The sequence below is a fragment of the Lates calcarifer genome, linkage group LG1 (assembly GCF_001640805.2).
Source record: "Lates calcarifer isolate ASB-BC8 linkage group LG1, TLL_Latcal_v3, whole genome shotgun sequence".
NCBI lineage: Eukaryota > Metazoa > Chordata > Actinopteri > Centropomidae > Lates > Lates calcarifer.
The window spans coordinates 21734604-21760765 of record NC_066833.1 but is presented as its reverse complement, the minus strand read 5'-3'; the positions used below and the strand labels follow the sequence as shown (position 1 = coordinate 21760765).

Below are 26162 nucleotides of genomic sequence, written 5' to 3'. Positions count from 1 at the left end.
AACCTCTCCACATTTCACTCAGAAACTGTCACATATGCTAAAGACACTACAACTGTCTGCCTCTCTGAATAATTCAAACATTTTCCAGGAGAGCACAGTCAGTAGAATTGTTGAGTACCTGCAGGACAATGGGGCAGTTCCTCCTTGGGGACACTGGTCATCCTCTGGAAGTCATCGTGGCAGGCGTTGCAGAAGTGCGTGGTGCCAAAGCAGAAGAAAACGGCCACCGAGCAGCAGTACCGGACATTTATACTCGAGGAAGTCTGTGCCATGCTTGGAGCACATCTGGTGATAGTAAAAATGAATCATCAAGGGTAGGCTCAATTTTTTATTCTTTATGAGTACAGGTGGATCCTCACAGGTATCATTTACTAACCTGAGCCCTGGAGACATCTGAGCACGCCCCACAGATCAGCTCACTGGGGTCGTAGTCGTCTCCCTGTCCTGCCTCAGCGTCGCAGCGAGCCTCTCCACCAAAGTAGGCCTGGAAAGAAATGGACACCATTAATTCTCTACTCCTAAACAAGATTTAAATTAAAATGTTTCGCATGTTAAGTTTACACAGTACCTTCTTGCACTTGTAGCAGACGTAGTACGCATATCTGTTCATGGCAAAGCCAGCAGGGTCGTTGTGGAAGCGTGCTCCTGGTGTAGTTATTGCCTCACTCTTATGCAAGCCCTCATACTCCAGCCTCATCAGAGCCTTCCTCCTCACATCCTCATAAAGCTCTTTGATAGGGTCGAGCAGGTCCTTGATCACTGAGTGATTGATTTTGTTCTGGAGGCAAACAGTGAAACAAACAAACATTGCTGCACGTGTCGATGACATTTTTTTACAAGGGACAGTGAACAGAGCAGTCATAGTCTGCAAGAGGAAGCGTCAATGTAATCTGAGCTTTTTCAGCAAAGCTTTTTAGCAAACTGAGCTCGATCAACTTTGAGGCGTGGTGGAAACGGTTTTCAGCCTCTTTGTTGCTAAGTTAATCGCTTAAATCGCAGAGGCTAAGGTAACATCTTACCTTACAAATCGGACACAACATGAACCCAAACGTGATTCGGGGCCCGAGCCAACGGTTCTCGAGAACACGACGAGTGCACTGAAGGTGGAACACGTGAGTGCAGTCCAGCTGGGAACGGAACAAAGAGACAAACATTAAATAAGAACAACTTTTTTTTTTCTTTATCCAGAAGTGACACCTCATGGACATATTTAGAGCTACCTGTACTGCAGGAGCAGCAGAGAGGGCTTCTGTGAAGCAGATCATACACATGTCATCTGCATCCTGTTTCAGACAGCCGGTGCTCTTGTCACAGCCATGCAGACATGGGAGGCAGGTCTCCTCATTCTTAACTCCTCCACAGGGGTGTCCACAAGGGTGGGTCTTACTGCACGCCAGTTTAGAGTACTCCTAGAGTACACAAGAGAAACCAGTGAGAACTGCGACCAACGATTTCATCACAAATTAATCAAATAACTTAAGTCTCTTTATTATAAAATCTACACCTTTCTACGACAATATTTCCAGTCAGCAAGATATTACATTTCCAATCTTTAGTCACATCATATCAAAATCTGTCATCCGTATTTTGACTTAGAGACAGTGTTTTAGCCAAACAAGTCTAGGCTATTTTTCCATCTTGACAAAATCTAATTCTAATAATTAATCTAACAAAATAAAAGGTGTCTGTTTTTACAGACTGGATAGACCGATGGTGGTTGGTTAAAGTATAATAATTTAGCTCTGTTATGATTGTGTTTGTGAAATAAAAACACATATTTTAGATCATTTTTGGAATTCTACCAGTAGTTTTACTGTATCCTACAAAGACTACCAGAAAGATATCCAGATAATCCAGATCGTATGTTTCTTGTTTATAGTTGATGTTAAATACCTGGCAGTCTGGGTCTGAGCAGACACTGCCCACTGCAGACAGCTCGGTTCCATTCCTCGTACCACAGAACCTGCAGGCATCTGAGCTGCTGGAAGCTGGTTTTCCTACAAAAATATTCATATTTGTCAGACCAGGTTTACATGCGTTGAATGGAGGCATGAGGAAATTCTGGAGATGCAAAACTTTGAAACTAACGTCATTTTAAAGCCTGTTTTCAATAACATACTAGCAACACCAACGCCAGTCATACAGAGACACTGATATGCTCTGTTACCTGTGTGCTCTCTGAACTCCACCATAGCCTTCATTGTCTTTGAGTCAGCCAGAGCCATGAGCCAGAAGAGTTTGGTCCTCCCGCAGCCTTCATGGAGATCCACTTTTATGGCCTCCTCCTCCTCCTTGAACACCTGAAAGCAGTTATGAAAATAAGATTTAACATCAGCCCCATTCTACACCCTATAAATTGTTTCACACCCTTCATACAACTAAAACTAACCTGTCTCTGGTGAGAGCGTGTGCGTCTGTGCAGGTGGAGGAAGCGGTCGCAGTCGGTGCAGAGGTTGCCGCACATGTTACACAGTATGATGGCTGCCGTCTCGCCATCGTCGTGGTTGTCACACATGGGCTGTGGATGGGCGCAGAGAGATGTTAATGAGTCATTCTTTTGATCATATGTCAATTATTTTCATACAGTGAAGATCTTGGCCATTTATATCATTCTCACCATCTGCTTCTGCTGTCCATCTTTGCCCATCCAGCGACCAGAGGACAGCCTGTCTACATGGTCCTGGTCTAGCACACACAGTGATGCTAAGGCCAGCCACAGCTATCAGGCAAAACAGGAAATTATATATGATTACTTAATATCCTGGATGTTTTTTTAAAACACAGATACACGCTCTTATATGAGAAAATCTGCATTCATACCCTTGTGGTAGCGATACAGCGCACAGGGGACCGATGCTCCTCCTCCATTTTCGTCAGGGCTATTATGGTCTCAGCTATTGCATTTTTGGTGACTCTGGACCAAGCATCTGACAGGTGGCCCTAAAAACAGCACAGGACTCTTAGAGGTATTTTTTTTTTTTTCAGTGCATGACAGACGACGAATGTGGTCCCATTTTACATGAGAGGTGCAGGTAGTTAAAAGGGGAACTTACAGCTGCCATGTCTTTAACCAGCTTTATGATGATCTCTGCAATCTGAGGGGGAGTGGAGCCTTTCATCCACCAGTGGCTCTCTCCTCTGCGGATGTAGCTGAACAGAACAGAAATGTGCGGAATGCATTAAAATCTGAAGAATTAAAAAAACAAAATCTGCCACTTGCCACAAACTGAGTGAATAAGTTGTTATGAATCCCAATAAGCTTTGTGGAATCTCACCTGGAGTTGAAGATCATGGGCAGCGTGACAGTGGTGACCCCTTTGCCGGCAGCCATGCCAGCTGTGCCAGAGATGGTGGTGCCCTTGGCTTTCAGCTGCACAGTGAGGGCTTTTGCGAATGCAGCCCAGGAACATGTCAAGGATGCCGAGCTTGTTCCAGTCACCCTTCTCCGTGGAGTGGATGATGTCGCTGATGTCTGCCGGCGGCAGGGCCTTCACCCCGATGATGCTGGCGAGTCGCACCGGTGTCACCTCTGGAAGGACTCGTCTGAGCAAAGATGTCACCTGAGAAGAGGCAAGATAAGACAGAAAACACAAACTTTTAATTTGTGCAGTGTCACAATCACAAGGTATTCAACTAAACATGTACACACAGGAAAAAAACCTTATAAAGCACATTGTTTGAGTTTTATCCAGTTGGATGAAATATCTTGCATGTAACAATATAAAGTAACATATTACATCCACATTAGCAAGTCTATACAAACTGAATAGATGAAAAATTAAGCAGAACAATCTCCCCTCATGTGATCATGACCATGCGTCTTTACATCCTTTTATATGTGCAATTCAAAGATCAAATCAGTGTAGCAAATCATATTAAAGATACCCCGAAGAGCCTCTGACCACTAGTAACACTTAAGAGTGGTGAGTCAGTAAGTAGGTCCCCGTTCTGTTTGTGTCTGGCAGGCGTTGGGACATGATAAAGAATCCTGCTGGCAGTTTCATGCTGTTCCACTGATTGACAGTTGGTGGCAGTAATGTGCCAAGAAACAAAGCAATGAGCTGGAAAATGCAGGTAGTAGGAGGACTGCCAGTTATTAAACATGTACATAGGTTTCAAAACCAAATCAGCTTTGCAGATGTTTTATGAGGAAGAGCGATACATACAAGGGATTCCGGTGCGAAAACAGTTGTCAACAATTATCTGTTTACAAGAAAGGCTCACGGGGTACTTTTAAATACTAAACTGCACATGAGGAAACCTCTAGCTGTGTGTTTGTGTCCTTGCCCACCTGTCTCTGTACTCGTGGGGAAGCCGTGTGCAGCAGAGAGAACAGGTCTTGCATGAGTGTCAGCTGCTGAGCAAGGTATTGGCGGCCCACGTTGGAGCCACTGAGAGCCAGGACCATGGACAGGAGCTCAAAGCAGTAGGCGTCCGAGGAGGCATCATCATCACTGGGCTGGGAGTTAGCGTTCTCTTTGCTGGAGATGGCGTGCTCCCACTCCTCCCTCACACGTGTTGCCTCCATACGGATGGCCTGGACGATGTGGGCACACACCTGGAATTGAGTACACGTTTTAGGTTAGAGGGCCGAGATTATAATAATTCATCCCGCTGAAGGGTCAGAGGAACTGATTAGTTACCTGTTTCTGTAGGTTAGTCAGTTTGCTCCTGCTGAAAATGATTCCCACCATGTGCTCTTTAAGGTCTGCATCAGATGGTACCTGTTCACAAAAAGAGAAAAACATTAGTTAAAAGGTCATTAAATATGCAAGTCAGTCAAAGAGGTGAGATACACTATCAGGGTGCAGACCTTGTCTTCTCCCTCTGGTGATGAAAGCAGGTTTTTCTCCTCCTGCTCTGGAGTCGGCTCTGCATCTCCACAGATTAGTTTCCCAAAGACCTAAATGTACACAATTAAGTAGTAACAGTTAAGTTTTAAAGAAACTCCAACTATTAGCACCAAAAATGTAATATCTGCAAAGCATAAAAGTTAAAAACAGACAGTACAGTATAGCAATACAAAATAACTTGTCGGGTGACTATAAGGTATACGGCTGAAGCTGTTGAGACAGACCTGAGACGTGATGAGGCGGAAAACTCGGAGGGTCTCGGCCTCGCAGTTCTTCTGCTGCGCCATGCTGGCTGAGATCTGTCCAGGAATCTTGATGCTCTCACCCTCTTTCCAGCCGAGGACCTTCACCTGGCGCACTCTCAAGGTGTTTTCGGGACCCTTCAGTTCCACTTTGATCACATGGTGATCTCCTCCGGGAAGCTCGCTCGTCACCCAGCCCATGTGACGTGAATCCAGGTCAACCTGGGATGAAAAGGCATGAGGGTGTTCATAGAAAAAACCTTAGAAAAAAACAACCTGTAATTGAATTCTCCACTGTTTCTACTCCCTTGAGTCAAAGGAAGTCAATGTAAAGTGGAAGACAAACAAAGCAGGTGATCAATATGTACAGCTATATATAGCACAGCAGCAAAGAGACACCACAGGCCACCTGTTCTTGTGGTTTTTTTTTTTTTGAAAATGGCTTTGTTGTGAGTGACACAGATTTGGCTTTACTTCAGGAAACTGAAGGCCCAGAGTGTTTAGCTTTAACAGACTCTTCAAACTTTTACAACATTCAGAAAAGCACAAATGATACTGCTTACACTCCATGTCTCCATGTTCTCAACTCATTTAATGCGATGCCAAAGAAACTGACTCTACCTGTTTAATTCTGCAGAGGTCCTCTATTGCTTTTCCACATAGGAACGTCACTGATGTAACTTTGTTCTGTGGAGGAAAAAAAATAAATCCACTTAAAGCCATTAGAAAACTAATAAAAATACATTATCATCATTATTTCCGCTGTAACATTATAAGTAGTTTTTTAATCCCCAAGCACTTAAACGCCCCCTTACCCCGATGTCTCTGGAGTTGTCCACATGAACAGACACGTTGGAGGCGTTTATGCCTTTCACACAGCTGATGGTGATGCTCTTGGTTTTGTTCTTGTCCTCATCTCCAGATTCCCAGAAGGTCTCTGTGGAGCCATCTGTGAGGCTGCCGATCATGGCAGGACGACTGGACGTCTTGATGTCCACTACGCTGGTCAGATCCTTCAGACAGGTCACCAGGCAGAGATCCTATTCCCACACACAGACATATTGGCACCAGGTCAGCGCATGACAGATGGATAACAATAAGATGCTGAACTGTTGGTTCAGATCTGATGTATAATTAAATAAGTAAGGAAGGAAGGAAGTAGTTGTTCTCTTGCCTGGCTCATTGCTTCGTAGCCTGACTGCACACTAATGTTGAAGCTCTCCTCACTGTCTCCATCATCCGACTTGGACAAAATATTATTGATGTGATGGAAAACATTGCTCTGATGGAGGAACTGGTGGTCCGACTGCTTGAACTTGAGACTCCAGCACCTGAAAGAACAAGGCACAAACATTTACATTCCTTTACAATGCAAATGGAAATCAGAACTAGCAAAATGCAAAGGAGGTCATGATGGTTACAATCGTGAAGCAATTTGTTGAGCTAGAATTTATACCTAAGTGCCATCTGCTGAAGAGAGCTGCCGCTAGGAAGTGACATCATGAGGTCGGAGATGGTCTGAAGGAGGCGGTGGAAAGTGTGAGGAAGAGGATGAGCTGCCTCCCCGGCGATAACAATGTCTGACAGAGGGTGTTCGCAAACACCCAGGTCTCTCTCCTGTAGGGCGCACAGTGGAAATGTTAATACTCGAGAGATGGAGCAACAAAGGAAAAGTAATCAGGCGTGCTTTTTGACCTTTTACGACTCATTACCTGTTCCACAATTTCTTTGTTCCCCTTGTTCTCATCGTCTTCTTCATCCTCTGGTTCAAAGGGCGATGGGGTGAGAGATGCTACAAAATGCCAAAGGATGTCGTGCAGACAGGTGGTCTGGATCACGTTGCACAGCAGCCAGTTGAATGCCTGACAGGGACACCAAGAATAAATCACATTAATTAGTCTTATTATTACACAGAGACAATAATAGAGTCAAATTAAAATATATTAGCTAATTTAGCATACAAATCTAATTGATTCACTCATAATATCCAGCAAACTAATTGCCTATAATCCTGAGTCCATGCTGTATAATAAGCAGTAATTAAAGTACGATTGAGCTCTGAGATTGAGACAGATATTGCAGTCCAGATAGCTGTACCTCCATGGCAAACACTCTGCAGGCAGACTTCCTCAGTGCATGCCTCATGGCCACCTCCAGGCCCTCCAGGTCATGGTGCTGGATAACAAAAGCCAAGACAGGCCACTGGAAGTTCCTCTCCCCCTTACTGAGGGAGCCATGGGCCGAGATCAGCCGAGAGAGCTCTGGAGACGGGTGCCTCAACAGGGAAGAGCCCACCTCTGAACGGGGGATAAAGCACATCAGTGTTACAGATGATGCTGTAACTCGCTTAATGTTAAGTATGACTGATAATCTCTTAAAAGTTATGGGTGTTTACCTGCATCACCACTATGGACCCTGCGCCTGGGCACGGCTTTGACCCGGGCCGGAGAGGGCGAGTGCTGTTTGTCATACTCTGAGGCTACGACTGAGTAAGACCGCTGAAACACTGTACGCTTAGCTGTGTCGCTGTCTGTGATTGGACTGGTCTCGAGACTGAAAGACAGCCCATAAAGACAAACACAGAGAAGTACTGTTTAACCTCAAATTAAAATAGCTTATAAAACATCAAGATCTTTTCTGACTTTTATCATAGTTCTGGATTCATTTTATTTTCTGAACAATGTGTGTTCCTTTTCAGCAAATATTGAGGGGGTGAAGAGGAGCTGGATGAATGTATAGATGTGAACAGATTTTGGCAGTAATTTAATAAATAAACTTTAAAAATAGTTTTCATTAATTGACATAAACAACTTAATTATCCCTAAAACAAAAATGAAGCATCCAGGCTCTTTTGTACTGTGTACGATGAGGGTGGTCATTATAAGGAGGCATAACAATTAAGGCACATTTTCTGAACAATATGTGAGTGTGCTTGCTGTCAAACTGTATACTATGCAGGGAAGAGAGACGGGGGCAGGGAGGATGGCATATATCTGCATGGATGTGCATGAAAAAATGGCAATATCTGCTCTGAACACCCATTATTCTGGGGAAATAAAATAAAATATTTCAATAACTATAAAACATTATTGTTGTACTGAATATTTAGAATGTATGTCTATTTAGCTAATAAACTGTAGAAGGTGGTGCCAAGAGAAAATTAACAGCAGAAAGTAATTAAAGGCAGGAATTTACTCATTTTGTAAGTACACTAATGATGGAAAGTGGAAGTAATTAAGTAAATAGGACAAGTACGTTTTTTTATTTTTACCTGGGGGGCATTGATTTCATGTTGCTCTCGGGTTCCTCAAACACATTAGGGCAGGCGTCGGGGGTGACTGAAATGTAGGGCGCAGGAACAGATGTGGAGCGCAAATACCTCATCTCATCTTGGAAGAGGTTATCATCTTGATAGGCCCCAAAGTTCTCTGTATGTTGCCTGGGGAATGAGAGGATAGTGAGAGCGACTCAAACCGTTACAAAAGCACATTACTATAAAATGTTCTCATCTATAAAAGGCAACCTATTATTAACTGAGCTATTAGCTACCTAGCTAATGTCTGTAGGTAGAGGCAGCCCATTTTATTGGGAAGTTCATCCGACACGCCCTCTTTGAGGCTGGGAAGCAGCTGGGAATGCAGGGGCCGGGGAGGATGGTGGCACAGCATGCTGGGCTCGGCGGCACTGCTGAGGGACAGCAGGAACAGAGCATTTGCCCGGATCACTTGGTGGGCCTCCATTGTGGGCAGCGCCCTCGGCGTCTTCACTTGCAGAGGTTTCTTCCTTGATTGTTTCACCTAGGAAAGACCATGCAGATTGGATTTGGTTCAAGTAGTCAGTGTGATGGTAAAAGCTGACAGTGTTTCAGTAAAAGAGGAATTCAAGTGCTAAAACCTTGCAGGAGCAGTGGGGTACCTTTTCCCTGGCAGCAGTCTGTTTCTCTCTGAGGTATTTCTCACGGCAGCGATCACAAACCAGGTACCAGGTGCTGCCTCCTATGCCTCCATCTCCACAGTTCCCAGCCCAGCCACCACAGAAGTGGCCGATACTGTTGTAGCCCTGGCCTCCAGCGTAGCGTCCACACCCTGCCACGGAAATACAAGGAGAGATGTTAAAAGTACAGAACACATTTTGAATTTATACCATTTATATCAAAACTGTAATGTGAAACTGTCATACTTGAATGACTTATGTATTTATACCTAAGCATAAAACTCTAATCAAGACTTTCTGAATTCTTACCTGGGTGAGCCTGCCTCATATGGTATGTGACAGGGTAAGGGTGAGATTCCCCACAAAGCTCACAGATAGTGTCTTTCTCCGGTCCACCCATCGCAAGCTGTGCCATCTCTCCAAACAGATTCCCTCTTGGACGCACCTCTGCCTTCTCCCTTTTCTTCTTCTCCTTCTTTGCCTTTTTGCTGTCTTTCTCGTGTTCCTTCTTTTTTAAGATGGCACTGGAGCCCGGGCTGGGGAAGATCATGTTCTGGGTTGCTGCCTTGATGGTGGCCATTGATATGTCCTCCCAGAATGCCACCAAATGCTGCAATGTTAACGGTAAGATTGACTTTGCCCTCATAGAGGGATGAGAACTCATATCATATGAGACGGCCTCTCCTTTCCCATCTTCACACTTCTCTGGCAATGGAGGTTCCTTCAGCATGGACAGTACCTTGTTTTTGTTAATGCTGCCCATTTTGGAGATGTCTGGGCCATGTGGAGCAATGTTAAACATGTTAAGTGCAGAGGAAATCTCTAAAGAGTGGCGGTTCTTTAACTTACTTTCCTTCTCCTCTGCACCCTGTCCTCCCAGAGAACTGCGGATTGGGGCATGCTCTTTGGTTAAGTCTGGATTGAACTTGAGGAAGGAGGAGCAGGCCATGGCATCGTGGACAATACCTTCATGCCAAAGGAATGCTGCGAAGACTGCTCGTGCACATTCAGCCACAGAAGGGTGACATGGCCTGTTTGGCAGGCTCTGTGACCCTTGATGTACTCTCACCTTTAAAGAGGGGCCCAGATTTGTCCTTCTTAGGGCGGGTGTGTCGACTGGAGGTTTTGCGGCTAACTTTAGGTGAAGAGCGGCTCTCTAGCTCCTCTTTGACAGGGGCTTTGCCGATACTGAAATGCACCTTACATGAACCTTCTTCAGCATTGCGGACCTCCACATTCTCATCATTGCCATCCTCATTGGAGAGGAGAGCGCTAGAGGTGCATACCTCCACTACTTCACTGTGGAGGTTCTCTTGGGTTACATGTGGAGAAGGAACACGGTTCTCTGCATTACTGATCACACCTTTATTTGGATCTTTAGGAGACAGTTTGGGTTTAGGGGAGGTAGATCGGCCTCTAAGTGGCTCTGTGAGTGGAACCTTCTTCTTTCTGAGTGTGTCTGGGTCCAGAGTGTATGAATCTGATTTGGATCTCTCCCTGGGAGGGTCTAGCCGAGCTTTGGAGGATGGACTAACTTTCGGTGGGAGGTTCTTGTCGTGGTGGGTTGAGGAGGAGTGCTGGGAGGAGGTGTTGGAGGGACTCGACCTGCCTGAGGAGGATACACTTTTTTGCTTAGGAGAAGAGGAGCGAGAGCCAGGGTTTGGGGATTCAGCCCGAAGTCCAGAGGTTCTACCATCTGCCTTCAGAGCCTGCAGAGTGTTATGATTGGGCGAATGAGAGCGACTGTGAGAGTCAGACCTCAATTTGGCCGTGTCTGAGCGCAGGATGAGGGCCTCACTGGCTGAGAGTCCACCCTCGCCCGTCTTGACCCTGCTCTGTTCGGATGAGCGGCTTCCCCGACTCTCCTGTTTGGGCGAGCGATTCTCCTGACGGTGTTTGGAGGCTGGGGACATGGGCCGGGCAGCGGACATGATGCTCCCTCGTTCGCCTATATGTTAATAATTCAAACACCAGTTAAACCACAAAACAAAGGAATCATCAGAGGTCAACCATTAACTGTAAGTCTAGATATAACACATCAACATCTGAGAGAAAAACCAAAATACAATGTTAAAAAGATATGGTAAAGTGAAATGAAGGGCAGAAAGTCAGAGAACTTAGATCCAAAAGGTGGAAGATGTTATACCTTGTAAAGCAAATGACAACGGTGAGTGATACATTTTCTTAAAAACAAACTTTGGTGACTTTTACTTTTGCAGCTGGGTGCTTCTCCCACAGCTTAGTCTATTACCAGAAAAACACTAATATGGATGAGGATAGCTAGTGGACCATGGAAGTGCTGATGAAAGATGGATTCCAGCCCAGTTCTGGGATCTCCTCTACTAATACTGGATCGAGCCTTGGTGTTGACCAGAAACCAGCCAGTTAGTCTAGTGACAGCAAAGATCCTAAAATTGTCTGAATTTCAATCTGTGGCATTTAAATTCTACCTCGTTTTAAACTGAACTTAGATTAAAAACTCATGTGTTTATCAGATACTAACTTCTGTTTTTATTATAATGTGTTTATAATATACAGTTTTTAAAAAAAGCATGAGATGCTCATGCCTATGATTACATTATATCCACAACAGAAGCTGTCATGTTTTTTTTCAGGAGTTCCTACCCACCCTCTGTGCAGTCTGAGGGAGGTATGCGTGCTGTGATTACCCACCCTTTTGCCTTAGAGCGAGAGATGAGAGAGCAGTACCATGCCCAGCCATGGACACATTGCTTTTGTGCACACGTTCGCGAGAAGCAAGGCTGCGAGATGAACCATCTACAGCGGGAAACAGTGAAGCAGGTAAACAAACAAGGCATGGAATGCAAGTAGGCCACCACAGAGAGAAAGAAAGCACAGAGGCAATGGGGTCAAGTCAAGAGGGCGAAATAGAAAGAGGCACAGGGACAACACTTTAAAGTGAAGGAGTGATATATAGATAGAGAAATTCATAGACGTGACGAGAGAAACACTTATAGAAGAAGAAAAGAGAAATTACAGAGCCCTAGGGGTGCCATGGAGAAGAAAAAAAAAAATTGTGCACATTCTTTATAAATTTGTGCTCTTGATTGAATATGCATTTTGTCTATCTTGTGTCAGCCAGGAGTTTGAAGACGACAGAAAAATTTATGAAGCTCCAGTGCCCTTACATTTTAGAAACATCTTCAATATCAAAGATTTTACAGCACAATAGTCCATATAGGGCATCTCAAAAATAATACGTGTTTAAAAGTATATCCACAGTGAGAGTGTGAATGGATATGGAGGACAAGACTAATGGCATGACAGTGATAAGTTACAGGACGCATCAATTATTTTTCCCCATGACATCTCCATAAGAAATAGAACCAGGTAAAGAAAAGAAAAAAAGATTACCACAAATAGAGAGAAAGTCACAATACAGAAGAAAATAGAGAGGGAGAAAGGGAGCTGTACAGGCTAAAAAAGTCTGATTTTTTGCATCCTGTTGTAAGATAATTTGTTTTAAACTGTGTTATTTTTTATTTGAATTATCCTGTGGGAGAACAAATTAAGAATATCCGCTGTATGTAAAATCATTACTGATGTGAATTTTTTGTATTGTTTTTAGGAGGTTATTGGTGACTGAAAACAAACAACTATTTAGTTGTTTACATTTGCAGCGAAGCCCTGGGCTGGTTGAGGCAGGAAATGGAAAAAAAAAAAAAGGTGTTAATCGAGGAAGATGCAGTTCTTATTTTAAAGCAGCAATGAAGAAGATGAATCGGAGGAGGAAAGGCACACTAAACAAGAAAGCAAGCAGAAAGATAAGCAACTCAGCCTATTACCTCAGCACGCAGCAAAAAAATATCACTTAACAAGGTGTTTAGTCTAGTATTTAAGTTTGAAATCTTGTTTTCCAAAACAAGAGAAAATACCTGTGAATATATGTTTTTGAAGGCAGTGTCAACTGACTTGCTTTTTGTTTTTTTGAAACAAGATTTAAACATTGAATAATAGACATGTTGGCTTGTTATGGATATTTCTGCATTGTAGAACATAACTGCACCGTTATGTGTCACACATCGCTGCTTCCCTCCCCAGAAAAAAAATTTAAAAAAAACATAAAATAAAATGAATAGAGAACAAATCTGGAGAACAAAAAGCTGTGAGGAAAAAGGAACAACACCTGTGCAAGCAAGCGCTGTCAGAAAGCAGGACAGACTTACTCAGAAGCTGTGGTTGTGGCTGAGACAGTTGGGAGGGGGATTGTCCAAACACAAATGGGCTGTGGACAAGGGAGGAGGAGGAGGGAGGTTGGGCGGCTTGCTCAAATACGGAGGAGGAGGGAGCTGCTGAGAGGAAAGGCCCAGACTGAATGGAATTCAGTATGGCACTCAACCGGTCACCTGCAAACATGGAGACAGAGGAAGGGGAAAAAACTACAGCTTATACTACGGTTTGCGGTTTCCAAAGGGGGATGAGGGTCATTAACTGTTCATTTTCTATCAGTCAGTCATCCAGTCATCTCCCATAACACAATAGATGTGCGGAATGGGAGGAGCTATTACAGGCATCCAGGGTCCTAGAGATTCTGTTCTGTTCATTTTCTGCATCGACAGCGTTGGGTGATTGGTAACTGTGGGACTTCCGAAGGTTAGAATGAACATGAATCTCTGCTGGTTGAAGGAGAAGTGAGGGAAATACAGGTGAGCAGCTGTGTCAGGAATCATCTGATTCTTTGGTTAAAAAGTCAAAAGAAACAGGTATGTGCCATTTGCCATACCACAACAATAAAAAAAAGCAGAGTTAACAGAAAAAAATTTATCTGATGGTCACATTATAAAAAGGTAAAGCATTACTAAAATATTCAGTGTTTCTATGTTGAAGAACACTGAGAATATCTTGGAAAACTTTCAAATAAGACTAAACAGTGTTTTGGAAAAAAAATCCTTCCAGAACCAGCAGCTCCTCCCATTTCACAACTATCTGGGGAAAAGATTTGTCGAGGGAAGGGCAGAGCAGGGTCTCTTCATATGTGGTAATTTCAAGAATCACAAGAAAGCCTGCATGATCACATTAGAAGATCCAAAGACATGTGAAGGGGGAAAAAAACTGACTTTTCTCCATATACTGTATATTAAGCTGACACTGCATCGGTCCTTGTTCAAAGCCTCTCGCCACTGATCACTGAAGTCTCCCAATCTCTTGATACAACTGTTGTTCAGTGCCTAGTTCAGTTGTTCACAGACCAGATACAAAACATAGTAACAAAATGTAGTTTTTGACATGGAGTCTTCAATGTAAGATTCTGAAGAGATATTCTGAAGTTTGGAGTTATCATCCATCGCCATTTCATCAATTGTCGGAGACAGAAATGGGAGGCTTTCCCAAGTGAGCGCCGAGATGGGAAAATCAACCACCATGACTGAGCACTGAAGCCTGAGAGACCCGTCAATAAGGTTGCCCTCCAACTTGCTCAAAGTGCTTTGTTAAAGGCTGGTGCATCAGGCGGACCAGTCTGAAGGTTGCACACTGATAATGCTGTCTCACAGCATGTTGCATCCGACAGGGATTCTGAGCCTGGCTAGCTCAGTCGGTAGAGCATGAGACTCTTAATCTCGGGGTCGTGGGTTCGAGCCCGACGTTGGGCGACGTAGTTTTTGTAAATTTCCCCATTGTGGGACTAATAAAGGATTATCTTAACCTTCCATAAGATGGTTTCAGCAGAAGCTGTGACCTTGACCTAGAGTTGCAAAGGCCTGCAGCCTCCTGAGGGCTTGAACAAACATTCAACCTGCTGGTGACAGAGCAAGACAGTATGTCTCAGAAATGGAATAGAGCAGCCCTGTTGGGCAAGCCACATGTCGTACCCCTTTTGTATTTAGCGTGGTAAAAGCAAGTTAGGGGCAATCAGATTTGAGATCTGCCAAACCAAGACACATCATTGCATCTTGGTGTAAACAAACAAAATGCATGAAATTGCATTTGGCTTTTATCCAGTGCAACAGGGCCCTTTAATCTACTACAGCAAGAATTGTGAGGTAACTTTGTACAGTATTTTGTATCTCTATTTGTATGACCATGGCTCTGATTGGCATGGCTAAGTGTCTCAACCTCCTTTCTCAAGCCAAGTGAAGAAGAGAAAAGCCGTAAATTGAGAAAATTGACACAGCGTCAGCAAAATATACACACAGAAAGACAGACAGACATGTTTGGAGCGAGCCGATCTTTGATGATGTCGCAAAACTGATGAGTTCATTAAGGCGATGTTCTCAATACTCATGCACATTTTGAAGAGAACAGTGATTATGTAAATGATTAAATGTTTTCTAAATGTACTGCTGAATTAACACAGGGTAGAGTGTTAAATCGCAAGAGACGTGATCGAGGCCAGTTATCTGCATTGGGCTAGCCCACAGTACCCAACTACAGGAAGCCCATAGTAGTCCAAATGAGTGGAAGCACACCGACTGGCCCATGCACACAGACACAGACATATGCCTGACATTGCCGAGATGTTAGGCATGAAATACCGACAGTAGACACAATATAAGACATGCATAAATAAAAAAACGATAGACCAGTGACCGATGGCATCAGTGACTTTAAAGGGACTGACCGACCCAAACATCAGCACCCAAAAAGTGTTCTAAGTAGCCTTACCACATGGACCCAATTATTCAATTACAATGGTGTAATGCATTCAAACTATTTGTGAGTCTCAGTCAAAAGTGAGAAAGTGTATGCTAAATAAAGCAGCACAAGTGGACAGAGTTAAGTTAGAGGTGGGATATACAACAGTAATGCAGAAACATCACTTAAAATCTCTGACTGAATCCCAAGGACTTAAAAAATTCAAACGGAAATTAACAGAGTCAAAGAATGTGATGATGTTAAAAGCAAGGTGATATGCAGGTTGAGGATATGTTTGCAAAATGTTGTCACTTAAAACCTACTCTAGTTGACCTCACCTTTGTTGTTGGAGATGCCATAGTCAAAGCCCTGTGCTCCATTTGAAGTTGTGGCCCTGTTGAAGGCCTGCACAGAGAAAGGGCTGGGTGGTGGGGTCTGGGCCCCATGCTCAAGCAATGCTTGTTCTATGAGAGCAAATTAGATTGTGTTAAGTGAGGTTCAAAATTTTCCCACTGTGTTTTTTTTTTTTTTTTTTTTTTCCTAAGGTCAAGCTGTGACTTACCGTCATCGTGGCGAAGGTACTGGTTTCCTCCGCGGTCTCTGGCCAATGACCAGGCCTCTCCTTCATCGCTCTCACAGAACTCCACTACACTGTTCTTATCGAGCTGAACCCAGGTCCCCTCTGAGTTGACCACCTGATACACAAATAACACTCTTTATCCTTACTCACACACACTGAACTCTTGCACACTCTGCCTGGCCCTCGTCTATCAAAAACCAGTCGCAGCCATTTTTCATATCAACCCCCTGTCCATCCATGTTATTATTGCACAGATAAAACCATGGCACAAATCCTAATCACTAACATGCAAACATTCAATTCATCTGATTGACACATACAAAACAAACAGCAGTAGATCACAAACTGATTTTGTATATTAGCAGACACTGTAGGACAAAACTGACATAGCTAAAATGAAATAGAAAACTTACTCTAAGAAATGGGTATCTTATTGAAAGGTAAATGCAAGAGGTTGTATTTTTCTCAACTTCCTGAAATATTATCATTTTGGAAAAACACACACAGATGCAAGTATTAGTATGTGCCGGCTGCACCTCTCAGATCTAGACAGGGCATTCCAGTACAGGCTCAGAGAACAAACTATTGAACAGCATGACACACCACAGCAGCCAATGACAGGTCATATCCAAAAGAGGGTGGGGGCTCCACTCATCACCAAGCCAAAGACAATTTAGAAAGTTCAAAATATATTGAGAGAGTTGTTAAAAGTGCAAGAAAGACACAGTGCAAGGCACAGAGCGGCTCCAGCATTTTGTGATCAGACTCGAGAAGTCTCGAGGCAGCTGAATATGACACCCTGAAACTGCAATGGATTTATAGACAAACTGAAATTAGTAAGTCAAGAAGCACGCAAAAAAATGATGCAGCCACAGGAGTTGATTAGACCTCAACGAGTGGAAAGATACAGAACACACACCCACACCCATAAGCACTTGATGTATTCCCCTTAGAAAGAGAGATTACATTCTTTACATTCAAAATCAATTAAGGAAAAAACAGGGAGCTCTAATTTCTGAGAGTTTAGGCCAAAAACCTGCTAGCATCAGCTATAGTACATTCCGTGATCTAAACAGACTGATTTATTCATCTCCAGCCACAAAAAACACATTGCATTATTTGGGGTGAGTGCGTACCTCGCCTATGGCCTTGACCTTGTTGCCAAGTACTAACATTCCAATGGGGATACCCCTAAGGTTTGGACAGCTTCTGATGTTGTGACCAGAGGGGCCGGTCTTCACTACCTTATAAAGCCCCGGGCCGCCGCCCTGCCCTGCCCTGTTCTGCACCCGAATGGGGGCCTCGTGGGAAGGGCAGCTGCTCACCTCCTTTACGTTCTCCTCCGATTGGCCCCTGACCTCCTGCAAGAGGTAAGAGTATGGATTAGAAGCAGAGTAACGCATCAACAGGCTGCAAAAATATGAAAGACGAGGGCGAGGCTCAGACAATTAAGTCCTGAATTATTAGAGTGAAAAGCCACTGTTAGCAGTGTAATAGGGAGCTGTAAAAGAGCATGTGTGCTCAGTCAAACTTCCCTGTATAAATTATGGTTACATTTGTTAAAAGTATGAAGCCTTCCTCCAAGAGCAAATCATTTTGTCATAGCAATAAATCATAAATCAAGAGCACTATGACATGTGCTGTGTGATCCTAAAAGTACTTAAAACAACAGCCAACATTTTTCTTGCCAAGAGGCAAACCAGCAGGCAGGTAGCTTAGCATAAATGCTGGAAACAGGAAGAAACTGAAAGCTCTCACAACAAGGCAGTTATGTGTGGGGATACTTCTTGGCTGTTCCCAGCAAATTAATTAATCTAAACCCTAACCCCTGTAAAACCACATCTTGCCATTTTTACACTTTTGCTTTGTATGGATTAAACAAATGAGATATAATGCTTTCATTAGTAAGCTCTGGGCACTGATATGCTCATTTTGTCACTTTCTGTCACTTTCCAGTCTTTATGCTAAGCTAAGCTAACCTGTAGCCTTACATTTACTGGACAGAGAGCTGTATTCTTCTTTTTATCTAACTACTGGTAAAAAAACAAATAAGCATATTTCCCAAAAGGTTTTTAGGGTTCACACACTTCAATATTCCATTCACCAATGAATTAATGTAATTTAAATGACTGATAGACAGTGGACATACTCAAATTAAGTGGAATGTTCACTTATTTTCATACAATCTAAAGGGAGGCATGCTATGACACAAGGATACAGGACTATATTTGACAAGCTTTTCAAACAAGACCTCATGCAACAGACTGGACATTAGTATCTTCAACCCCATGCAACATACAAGCTTGAACAATAATTATTCCAAAATCCAAAATGTGAATACTGCAGTACTCTGTAAGAGTAGCAGCCGCTGACATACTATATCATCACTGTACACACAACCATGCAACTGTAGATCAACCTCTTATGCCTGATTAACACTGGGAAAACTACAATGTCACAAGGGGTTCAAGAGCACAAGTAGAGCAACAGATAAATGATAAGCTATGGGGCAGTCAAGCTATTTATCCCTCCTTCACACAACTCACCTGTGGTGGGAATATAGTTAATGGGGTCCACGACAAAAAGCCGATATCCCTGACTCCTTGGCTAGCATTAAAGACATTCTGAGCAACAGATCATGAGACAGTCAAGAAACAGTAGACGACCCGAGTAAGGAGAGAAAACAGGATGGGGGAAAGTGCTCGTGTATTTTTTTGGAAGAAAAAAATAATTTTTGACTCTTCTGGAATTTCCAGGAGCAGAGGTTATTTGAGAGAGTGAAAAAGAGAGAGGACAGAATCTGACTGGTGTCAGATAGGCTGGTTACTTGTGGAGCACTGATAAAAGGGGCCATGAAGGACTGCAAATACAGGCACAGCCTGTCACTTTACAATAAGCGTAGAATCAAATGCATTAAAAATACAAAACCCAGTCGCAGGGGCAGAAGAAGAATTGAAAGTTCACTCTAAAAACCAGAGGGACATTATTTCCAAATCCACGACCAAATGAAATACACATAAAGAAGAAACTTCCAAAAAAATTCCCCACTTGGATGATGTAGTGTGTCATGCTGTTCAGACAGAGACCTTACATGGAAGCCTCCTAGCACCTAAAGCATCCCAATGCAAAGGTGGAATTGTAGAGCAGTAGAGGTACAATTTCCCATTGACACTTTCAGTGGACAAGTGATTGCTTCATGACAGAAAACCACCTAGATATTAACATCTCATCTGTCCGATACCTGTTACTGCAATATTCATGTCTTAAATTATACCCAGTCACTTTCCTTATTTGGTTCTGTTGCATATTAGGGCGGTTTTTGTGGCATGGAGCAAAATGCGAGAGAAACCCTTGTTATCACATGCTGCAGAGTGCCAGTTTTCATGAATTGTGAGTGAGAGGCAATGAAGAAAAAGAAGACTCAACAGTGCAGACTAACCACAGGATGAAATTGCTCCTTTACTACCTTTCGCCTTGCCTGTCAATTCCTGCATTGGGGTTCACTTCAATGCACTAAAATATTTTCCCCTAAGCATGTGAGCATTTACAAGTGATGTGTCTTTTTTGCCTTCGAATGTGAGTTAATGCATGCATGCTCCCAGCTGCTGTTCCTTTGCACGGTGTGTTAGTGAATGTTTCATACTCAGTCTTGCTTACATAGATGTTTCATGCAAGAGAACACCCCCAGTAGTTATACTTTCACTGATAAAGTTCTCAGTTTACCATGCTCTGAAGACATTTGGGGTGTGGGTGCCAAACACAAGTAAGTCCTTGAAAACCCATTGAAATTAAACAACAAAGATGGCCTCTGAGCTTTGCCCCAAATGAACAGCACAGGAGCCTCTCTTTACCATCAAACTGAGTCAGACTGCTCAGCAGGCCTTCTTCTACTTACGTCGGCTGGGACCAGTAGGCTCCTGCCCAGGTGCTGGTTAAAAGAGAGGCACCAGGCTTCAGTGTACCCATTCATGCTGGGAACATACTTCTTTACTGTTTCATCATTGAGCCTGAGCCACACACCATCATCATTGTGGATCTACGGGAAAACAAGCAACAGAGCAGAGCACAGCCATGCCGTCCTGTTACTATGGAAACAGGAGGGGCAGCACCCTCACACATACACACACACACACACTCGCACACAACACTCTTGAGGCTGCAGGAAAGTCAAACTGTAAGTTGAGATTACAGCACAGAACGAGTGATACGTATAGAAAAATGTCACTAGTGTGGCTACCAAAGGGTGAGAGCGCAGATACTGTGCATGACTGGTGAATATACTGAATATCTATTGCATCACAGTGCTATTATTAAGTACGTACTTTGAATGCTACAATTTTAATTATTGGATTTAAATCAATTACATCCATTAGATATATGGTGCGGGCATTCAAGCCTTTCCTGTAGCCTCAGAGTGCTTTGCAAGAGTATGAAGCAACATAAAGGGCAACAAATTTATAAGCTTCGAAAGAAAGTAATCATTACTAAGAGAGGGCATTACATAATACACAGAAACCAACTAAGAAGACTCAAATTACTTAAAAATATCAATCTAGACAAAAAGCTAGGATTGAAATATTTATGATTCTGTCCTTATTGATTTAAAGAAGAAATACAGATATAATAAAAGTGGACAGTGCTCCAGCTAGTATACTTACATAACATAACTTATATTCTGCCTAGTCTAAAGTCAATTACCTCGTCAATGAAAGTGATGGTGCCATTGACATGCACTATGCCTATTTGTTCACTCTGCAGGGAGGGGTGACTACGCACACGCAGGCCTGCGCTGTCCTTGGACACAAATTTGCGGACCTGAGAGAAGCAGAGGGGAGATGGAGACTGTGAGCCGCAGGAGCAAAGAACAGAAAAGGAAAAAAAGACAAGAAGTGCAGCAGGAGGAGAAAGAAGAGGAAGCAGGACAAGTTGACAGTGGGCGATTGCATGCATAAATCCACACAGAGCCTGCTTCCAAGGACACACATCCACCCAGCAAAAGATGAGGAAACTCTGGCAGCTCTATTTTCAGTAGCACCAGTCAGTGGAACTCTGTGTTAACCCAGATTTCCCCATCTACATCTCTACTGGTGCATGGAGAAACCATAGAACACACGTTCCGAAGGAGGATACACAGTGTTGATTTGAGGCGTATTGCGATATTGTTGCTTGTTTCCCCATTATGGAGTGCAAAATCAAAATGCTTCACAAGTTTCACAAAATGATGATGACCCCAACATGCCAACCATCAGTTTGGTGCATTCTGTGTGTATGTACTGTAAAAGCATTTAACCTCCTTTGTTACTTTTTTTAAAGAGTAATAATCGATCTCAGCAACTTGACTGAGATACAGCACCAGCAGTCAGTATGTTTACATGCACAGTATAACTTGAGTATCGTGAATGACCAAGCTCTCAGTCATTAGTCTTAATATATGGAAACAGAAATAGAAATAGAAATAGAAAGCCTTTATTGTCATTGTACAGAATACAACTAAATTAGAAGCACTACTTGTAATTAGTGCATTAGAGGACACGGGGAAACAAAGTATCCTCAGCAAACAAACAACCACAGCCAACAAAACAGGTTCTAAAAGAATAGGTAAAATAAATGAGTGTAATTATTGCACTGGAATATATGTAATAACTGCACTATATCCAGTAGTAGTAGATTGCCCTAGGAATACCGTCATCATATTGGACATTAGGGGTCTTTCAATGCTGTTAGAGTTTAGTGTGTCTATGGTCCTGGAAAAGAAACTGTCTTCAAGTCTGGTGGTTTGTGATTTGATGGTCCTGTAGCGCCTGCCATAGGGCAACAGGTCAAATAGGTGGTGTTAAGGACGCGAGGAGTCCTTTAGAGAACCTCATCAAGTTATGAGGAACATCTTAGCAAGCAATTTGTATATTTTGGTTCTCCACCACCTTGTAGCAGACAGATACAGTATCTTAGTCTCCATTCCTTTCTAGGGAGCAGCATTTGTTTTGTTTGTTAGACAGAAAACCAAAAGAAGGTGCACACAGTGCAAACCGGCAATATTAACAACTCTTTCTCACTGCAGCAGCATTTACATCAAAATATTGCTTAATCAAGCTTTTAGGGTAAGCGTTCGGTTAAAGTGGCTATAGTTATGAACTGGTGTTGACAGGTACGAGGCAAGGCAGGCTGTTTCTGGTCTCTGTTGAGTTGTATTTGATGGGTGAGTGCAAGCATGCATACATTTTGTAGGTGTATTTATGTGCATATACATGCACCTGTTGGGTAATCAAAAGAAAAAGCTCACCTTGCTAGGCTGAGGTTCAGCCTTTGGCTTCACCATCTGAGTTCCAGGTGGTATCATGCCTTTGGGAGGGTCTTTGACTTCTACCTCCAAACCAGCATCTACATGAAAAAGTCATTGTAAAATATGGCGGCTTATTGTCCATTCTGAAGGCTTGTACATTTTTAAAAATATCAATCAATATGGGAAATACATTTATGCTGACGTACCTATTTCAATGCCATCAATGGTGACGTGGATCGTATAGAGGCCTACTGCTCCTGGAGTCCAGTTGGCGCTGTAGGTTCCATCAGTGTTGGCACGAATCAGCATATTCTCACTGGGTCTGTGCGGGAAATGGTCAATAAGTAGATTGTATCTTACTGGTAATTATATTTTATCTCTGCATTGCCTCACTTACCTCTTTGGGGTGGGGGAAGCAAAACGCAGCTCTTCAAAGGAGTAGTTTTCATATGCCTAAAAAAGACAGAGTATATAGCACATGTTTACTTTGCAGCTGCTAATATGTTTTGTGCAATAGCTGACAACACTGACATGTCTACAAGTGCAGGTGTAAACTGCTATAGGTAGCAAACAAGAATCTGTAGCCTTTTAAATGACACAAGAAACAATGAAACAAGAGAGTTTGTGAGTGAGTGATGAGCCAGTTCCACAAGACTGACCTTCATCATGGTAATAGCAATGTATCGAGCTTCTTTCACAATCATGGGCTCGTACGTGGCCTCCAGCTTGGGCATTGGCAGACCTCCAAAAGTAAGGTCGGGGCCAGAGGACGAAGGGGAGGAGCTTCCAGGTAGCCGCTGCAGCTTCTTCACATTCTCAGGCTGCATTGACTTCTTTTGTGAAACAGGCACAGCCTTTACCTCCACCTATACATGAAACCAAGGAAAACAAATTAGAAAGGTGTGACATGGTTAGTAACAACTTTAACAAACTACTATTTTATTTTATATTGGAAGCTGAAAAGGCAAAGCAATAATCTTGACCTTCATGTTGGGAACATGCACCACATCTCCATACTGGTCTTTGGTCTGTACGACCACAGTAGTTGGCCATCCACAGCGTATGTCATCTTTGTTCAGGATCAGAGATGTCTTCTGAGGGTCGGCATAAGAGTCTGGCTGCAGCCACCTGGATGAGACAAAACAAAGGAAGAGAGACAGTGAGAGAAAAGACTTGAATTTGCAATGATCCCTGGGAATCGTCAATCAAAACTTAAACTACATCAGGTAACCTGCACACAAAGTGCAGCATTACCTGGCCAGACGACCTCCACTTGAGTTCTGTACACAGGTGATGAAGTCCTCAAGGAAAGAGTGTTCGTTGGTTTGGAGATGGAGGGGCAGATTTCCCTCCAGAGCCTCTAGGATGGTGGGGGAGTGAGACAAGGCCAGACCCTTCCCGAGGATCCCTGAGTGGGACTTACACACCTGGGTAAAGGGCAAAAGAAATTAGAATGAAGCAAGAAAAAAAAAATGCTGACAGAGATATAGTGTTCTTTTCTCAAGACTACAACAAATCCTAAAGAATATCTCTGAATGTCCAAGGTAACAGACCTGTAAAGAGGCTTCCTCGAGAATCTCAAGATCCTCCTCCAATTCATTGCCTTAAATGAAAAAGATTTGAAAATTGGCAAATGGTTTACTCAAGATGTCACACAGGCTTTACTTGCTCTGCTCCCAGCAGACACAAGTGAAAGTATCATGGCATCATACAAAACAGCCACAGCAAATTTCCTTATCCACAGTTTTTCCATACCTATAGGGAGGGCCAGGTCTTTCTTCATTAGAGCTGCAGCACACACACTGCCCAGGTAGGCAAGCTCTTTCTCCAGTTGAATAATACCCTGAAATTCCAGAGAGGTTAAGAATAAGAACTTCTGACATGGTAGAGATGACTAATCATGATGCTTCACAGAGGAGTGTCTGTACCTCATCGGGGCCAGGGTTGAATTCGTACCCCACTGCCACACACTTAAAGCCGTAGAAGCAAGCTTTCTCGTCTTTGACATAATCTGAGGCTGTTTCGAGTGAGAACAGAACTTCATTTCCTGAAATTAGGGAGGACAGAAAAATACAATAGGGGATGAAAAGAGAAGTTTGGGTAGAGTTCTGTAAGTAGTCACTGGTAAAACAATGGCGTTCTGCTGTGGCTTCGTAAAACATCGTTAAACAGATTAAAGCACTCATGAGAACAATCAAGTTCAATGAGCAATAACTGGGTTGTGAGAATGGTGTTACTACTGAATCGCACCTTATTTATACTACATCATCATCATCAACACATCTCAGTATTTTTTGCCCTTGGTTCACCCTGTAAGTTATGAAGCACATCACAAAATGCTGCTGCCTTACAGGTTGAATTTGGGCAGAGACACTTCCTGTCCAGAATGTAAGCTGACCACTGACATGGGAAGGGAGACAAATGTTTAATCCTCACAGCAGAGCTATAAATTGTGGAAGAGGTCCCTGAAATGCATTCCTTTCCTCATCCTTTCAATTAATTAACAACTTCAGCTTTCAGTCTGACAAGCACCTCAAATTACACCAAAATTACACAACTTTAAAAGTTGAACTGTTTAGCTTTTCTTACCTGGCAGCACAAGGACAGTGGTTGGCCAGCCTGTGGAGCCTGAGAACTTCTTGAGCTCAGTCCAGGTGTTGATGGTGTCATGGATCAGAGGTTTGCCCCCCAGGCTGGACAGGTGGAGGGTTCGGCTGGGATGAGCAGACGCAGGACATCCTCTGGCTGTGCAGTGCCACACTGTGGATCAAACTCAATGGTGGTCCAACGGACACAGTCTGGGAACGATACCTGAGGCAAGGTGAGAGAGATGGCAAGGTTAATTTCAATTTAAATTATAATCATGTCTCTTACTTTTTTCAAATGTAAGTTACTTGCTAAGCAGTTAGAACTCTAAAGGATACCTTACCCTGTATTGTGTGACACCTGCTTGCTTGTAAGGGTGGTCACTCTCCATTACTGAGTAGTGATTTGATGTGGTGCAAGCTGACAGGCCCTGCTCAGGCTGATTGCCAGTTGTGCTGTCTGTTGACTGGTTTGGGTTGAAGGTAGGAGGGGCGTATTTTTGGTTGAGAGCAGAGACGGCAGGTAACAGCTCCTGAACCAGTCCAAAGACCTCTACAGCAGCCTAAATGAGGAAGAGAAGCCATTTCACCACAACGCCACATGAGGAGGAGCAAATTTGGCACTGAAAGACAAAGGGTTTGCCCTCCTGTTTTGACCTCTTACCTTCGGTACAGATGCAGCCACGGGGCCAATGTAGGCAAGGATAAGGGGTAGGAGCATGGAGAACAGGCTGGAGGAACTCAATAACTCAGGAATATCATCCACTGGAAAGAACAAAAGACAAAGATAAAACTTAAGAGAGGTTGAACATATCTGATATAAAGTCAAACCAAGAGGCTCTACAGCAATTAGCCGTGCTTTTGCAATACAGGTCTAAATTTGCTGTGCTTACCATCGACAGCAAATGCCCTGTGAAGCAGGTCCTTTGCAGCTCTGACCACAGCACTGACAACAGATAGGGCTCTGCTGCAGTTCTTGTCTTCCTCATTGGCTTTGCTCAGTAGCTGAGACTGGAGGTCCCCATCATACTCACTCCTTCAACCATTAGAAAATATTGAGTCAGATAAAAAAAAAAAAAAAAAAAAAGAACTTCA

The 26162-nt window shown here is 43.3% G+C and overlaps 1 protein-coding gene and 1 non-coding gene across 2 annotated transcripts in view; one reads left to right on the top strand and one right to left on the bottom strand.

Annotated features, from left to right (window-relative positions):
• mycbp2 (MYC binding protein 2) overlaps positions 1 to 26162 on the bottom strand; it is a 57821-nt gene that overhangs the window by 1151 nt on the left and 30508 nt on the right. The window contains 49 exon segments of the mRNA XM_018702638.2: positions 119 to 242; positions 244 to 285; positions 377 to 484; positions 569 to 778; positions 1020 to 1127; positions 1221 to 1409; positions 1894 to 1997; positions 2168 to 2300; positions 2390 to 2518; positions 2618 to 2719; positions 2821 to 2940; positions 3054 to 3150; positions 3276 to 3391; positions 3393 to 3560; positions 4292 to 4558; positions 4644 to 4724; positions 4814 to 4903; positions 5078 to 5317; positions 5717 to 5782; positions 5911 to 6135; positions 6270 to 6426; positions 6552 to 6712; positions 6808 to 6957; positions 7193 to 7392; positions 7491 to 7648; positions 8367 to 8534; positions 8645 to 8892; positions 9011 to 9180; positions 9338 to 10049; positions 10051 to 10976; positions 15961 to 16086; positions 16185 to 16317; positions 17339 to 17563; positions 20098 to 20238; positions 20901 to 21017; positions 22483 to 22580; positions 22689 to 22804; positions 22880 to 22935; positions 23142 to 23348; positions 23466 to 23610; positions 23737 to 23909; positions 24036 to 24085; positions 24238 to 24325; positions 24411 to 24529; positions 25072 to 25197; positions 25200 to 25293; positions 25412 to 25630; positions 25732 to 25832; positions 25961 to 26103. Of these exon segments, the coding sequence (XP_018558154.1) occupies positions 119 to 242; positions 244 to 285; positions 377 to 484; positions 569 to 778; positions 1020 to 1127; positions 1221 to 1409; positions 1894 to 1997; positions 2168 to 2300; positions 2390 to 2518; positions 2618 to 2719; positions 2821 to 2940; positions 3054 to 3150; positions 3276 to 3391; positions 3393 to 3560; positions 4292 to 4558; positions 4644 to 4724; positions 4814 to 4903; positions 5078 to 5317; positions 5717 to 5782; positions 5911 to 6135; positions 6270 to 6426; positions 6552 to 6712; positions 6808 to 6957; positions 7193 to 7392; positions 7491 to 7648; positions 8367 to 8534; positions 8645 to 8892; positions 9011 to 9180; positions 9338 to 10049; positions 10051 to 10976; positions 15961 to 16086; positions 16185 to 16317; positions 17339 to 17563; positions 20098 to 20238; positions 20901 to 21017; positions 22483 to 22580; positions 22689 to 22804; positions 22880 to 22935; positions 23142 to 23348; positions 23466 to 23610; positions 23737 to 23909; positions 24036 to 24085; positions 24238 to 24325; positions 24411 to 24529; positions 25072 to 25197; positions 25200 to 25293; positions 25412 to 25630; positions 25732 to 25832; positions 25961 to 26103 (8246 nt within the window).
• On the top strand, positions 14568 to 14640 carry trnak-cuu (transfer RNA lysine (anticodon CUU)). Its single transcript has one exon. It is a non-coding gene; the product is annotated as a tRNA-Lys (tRNA).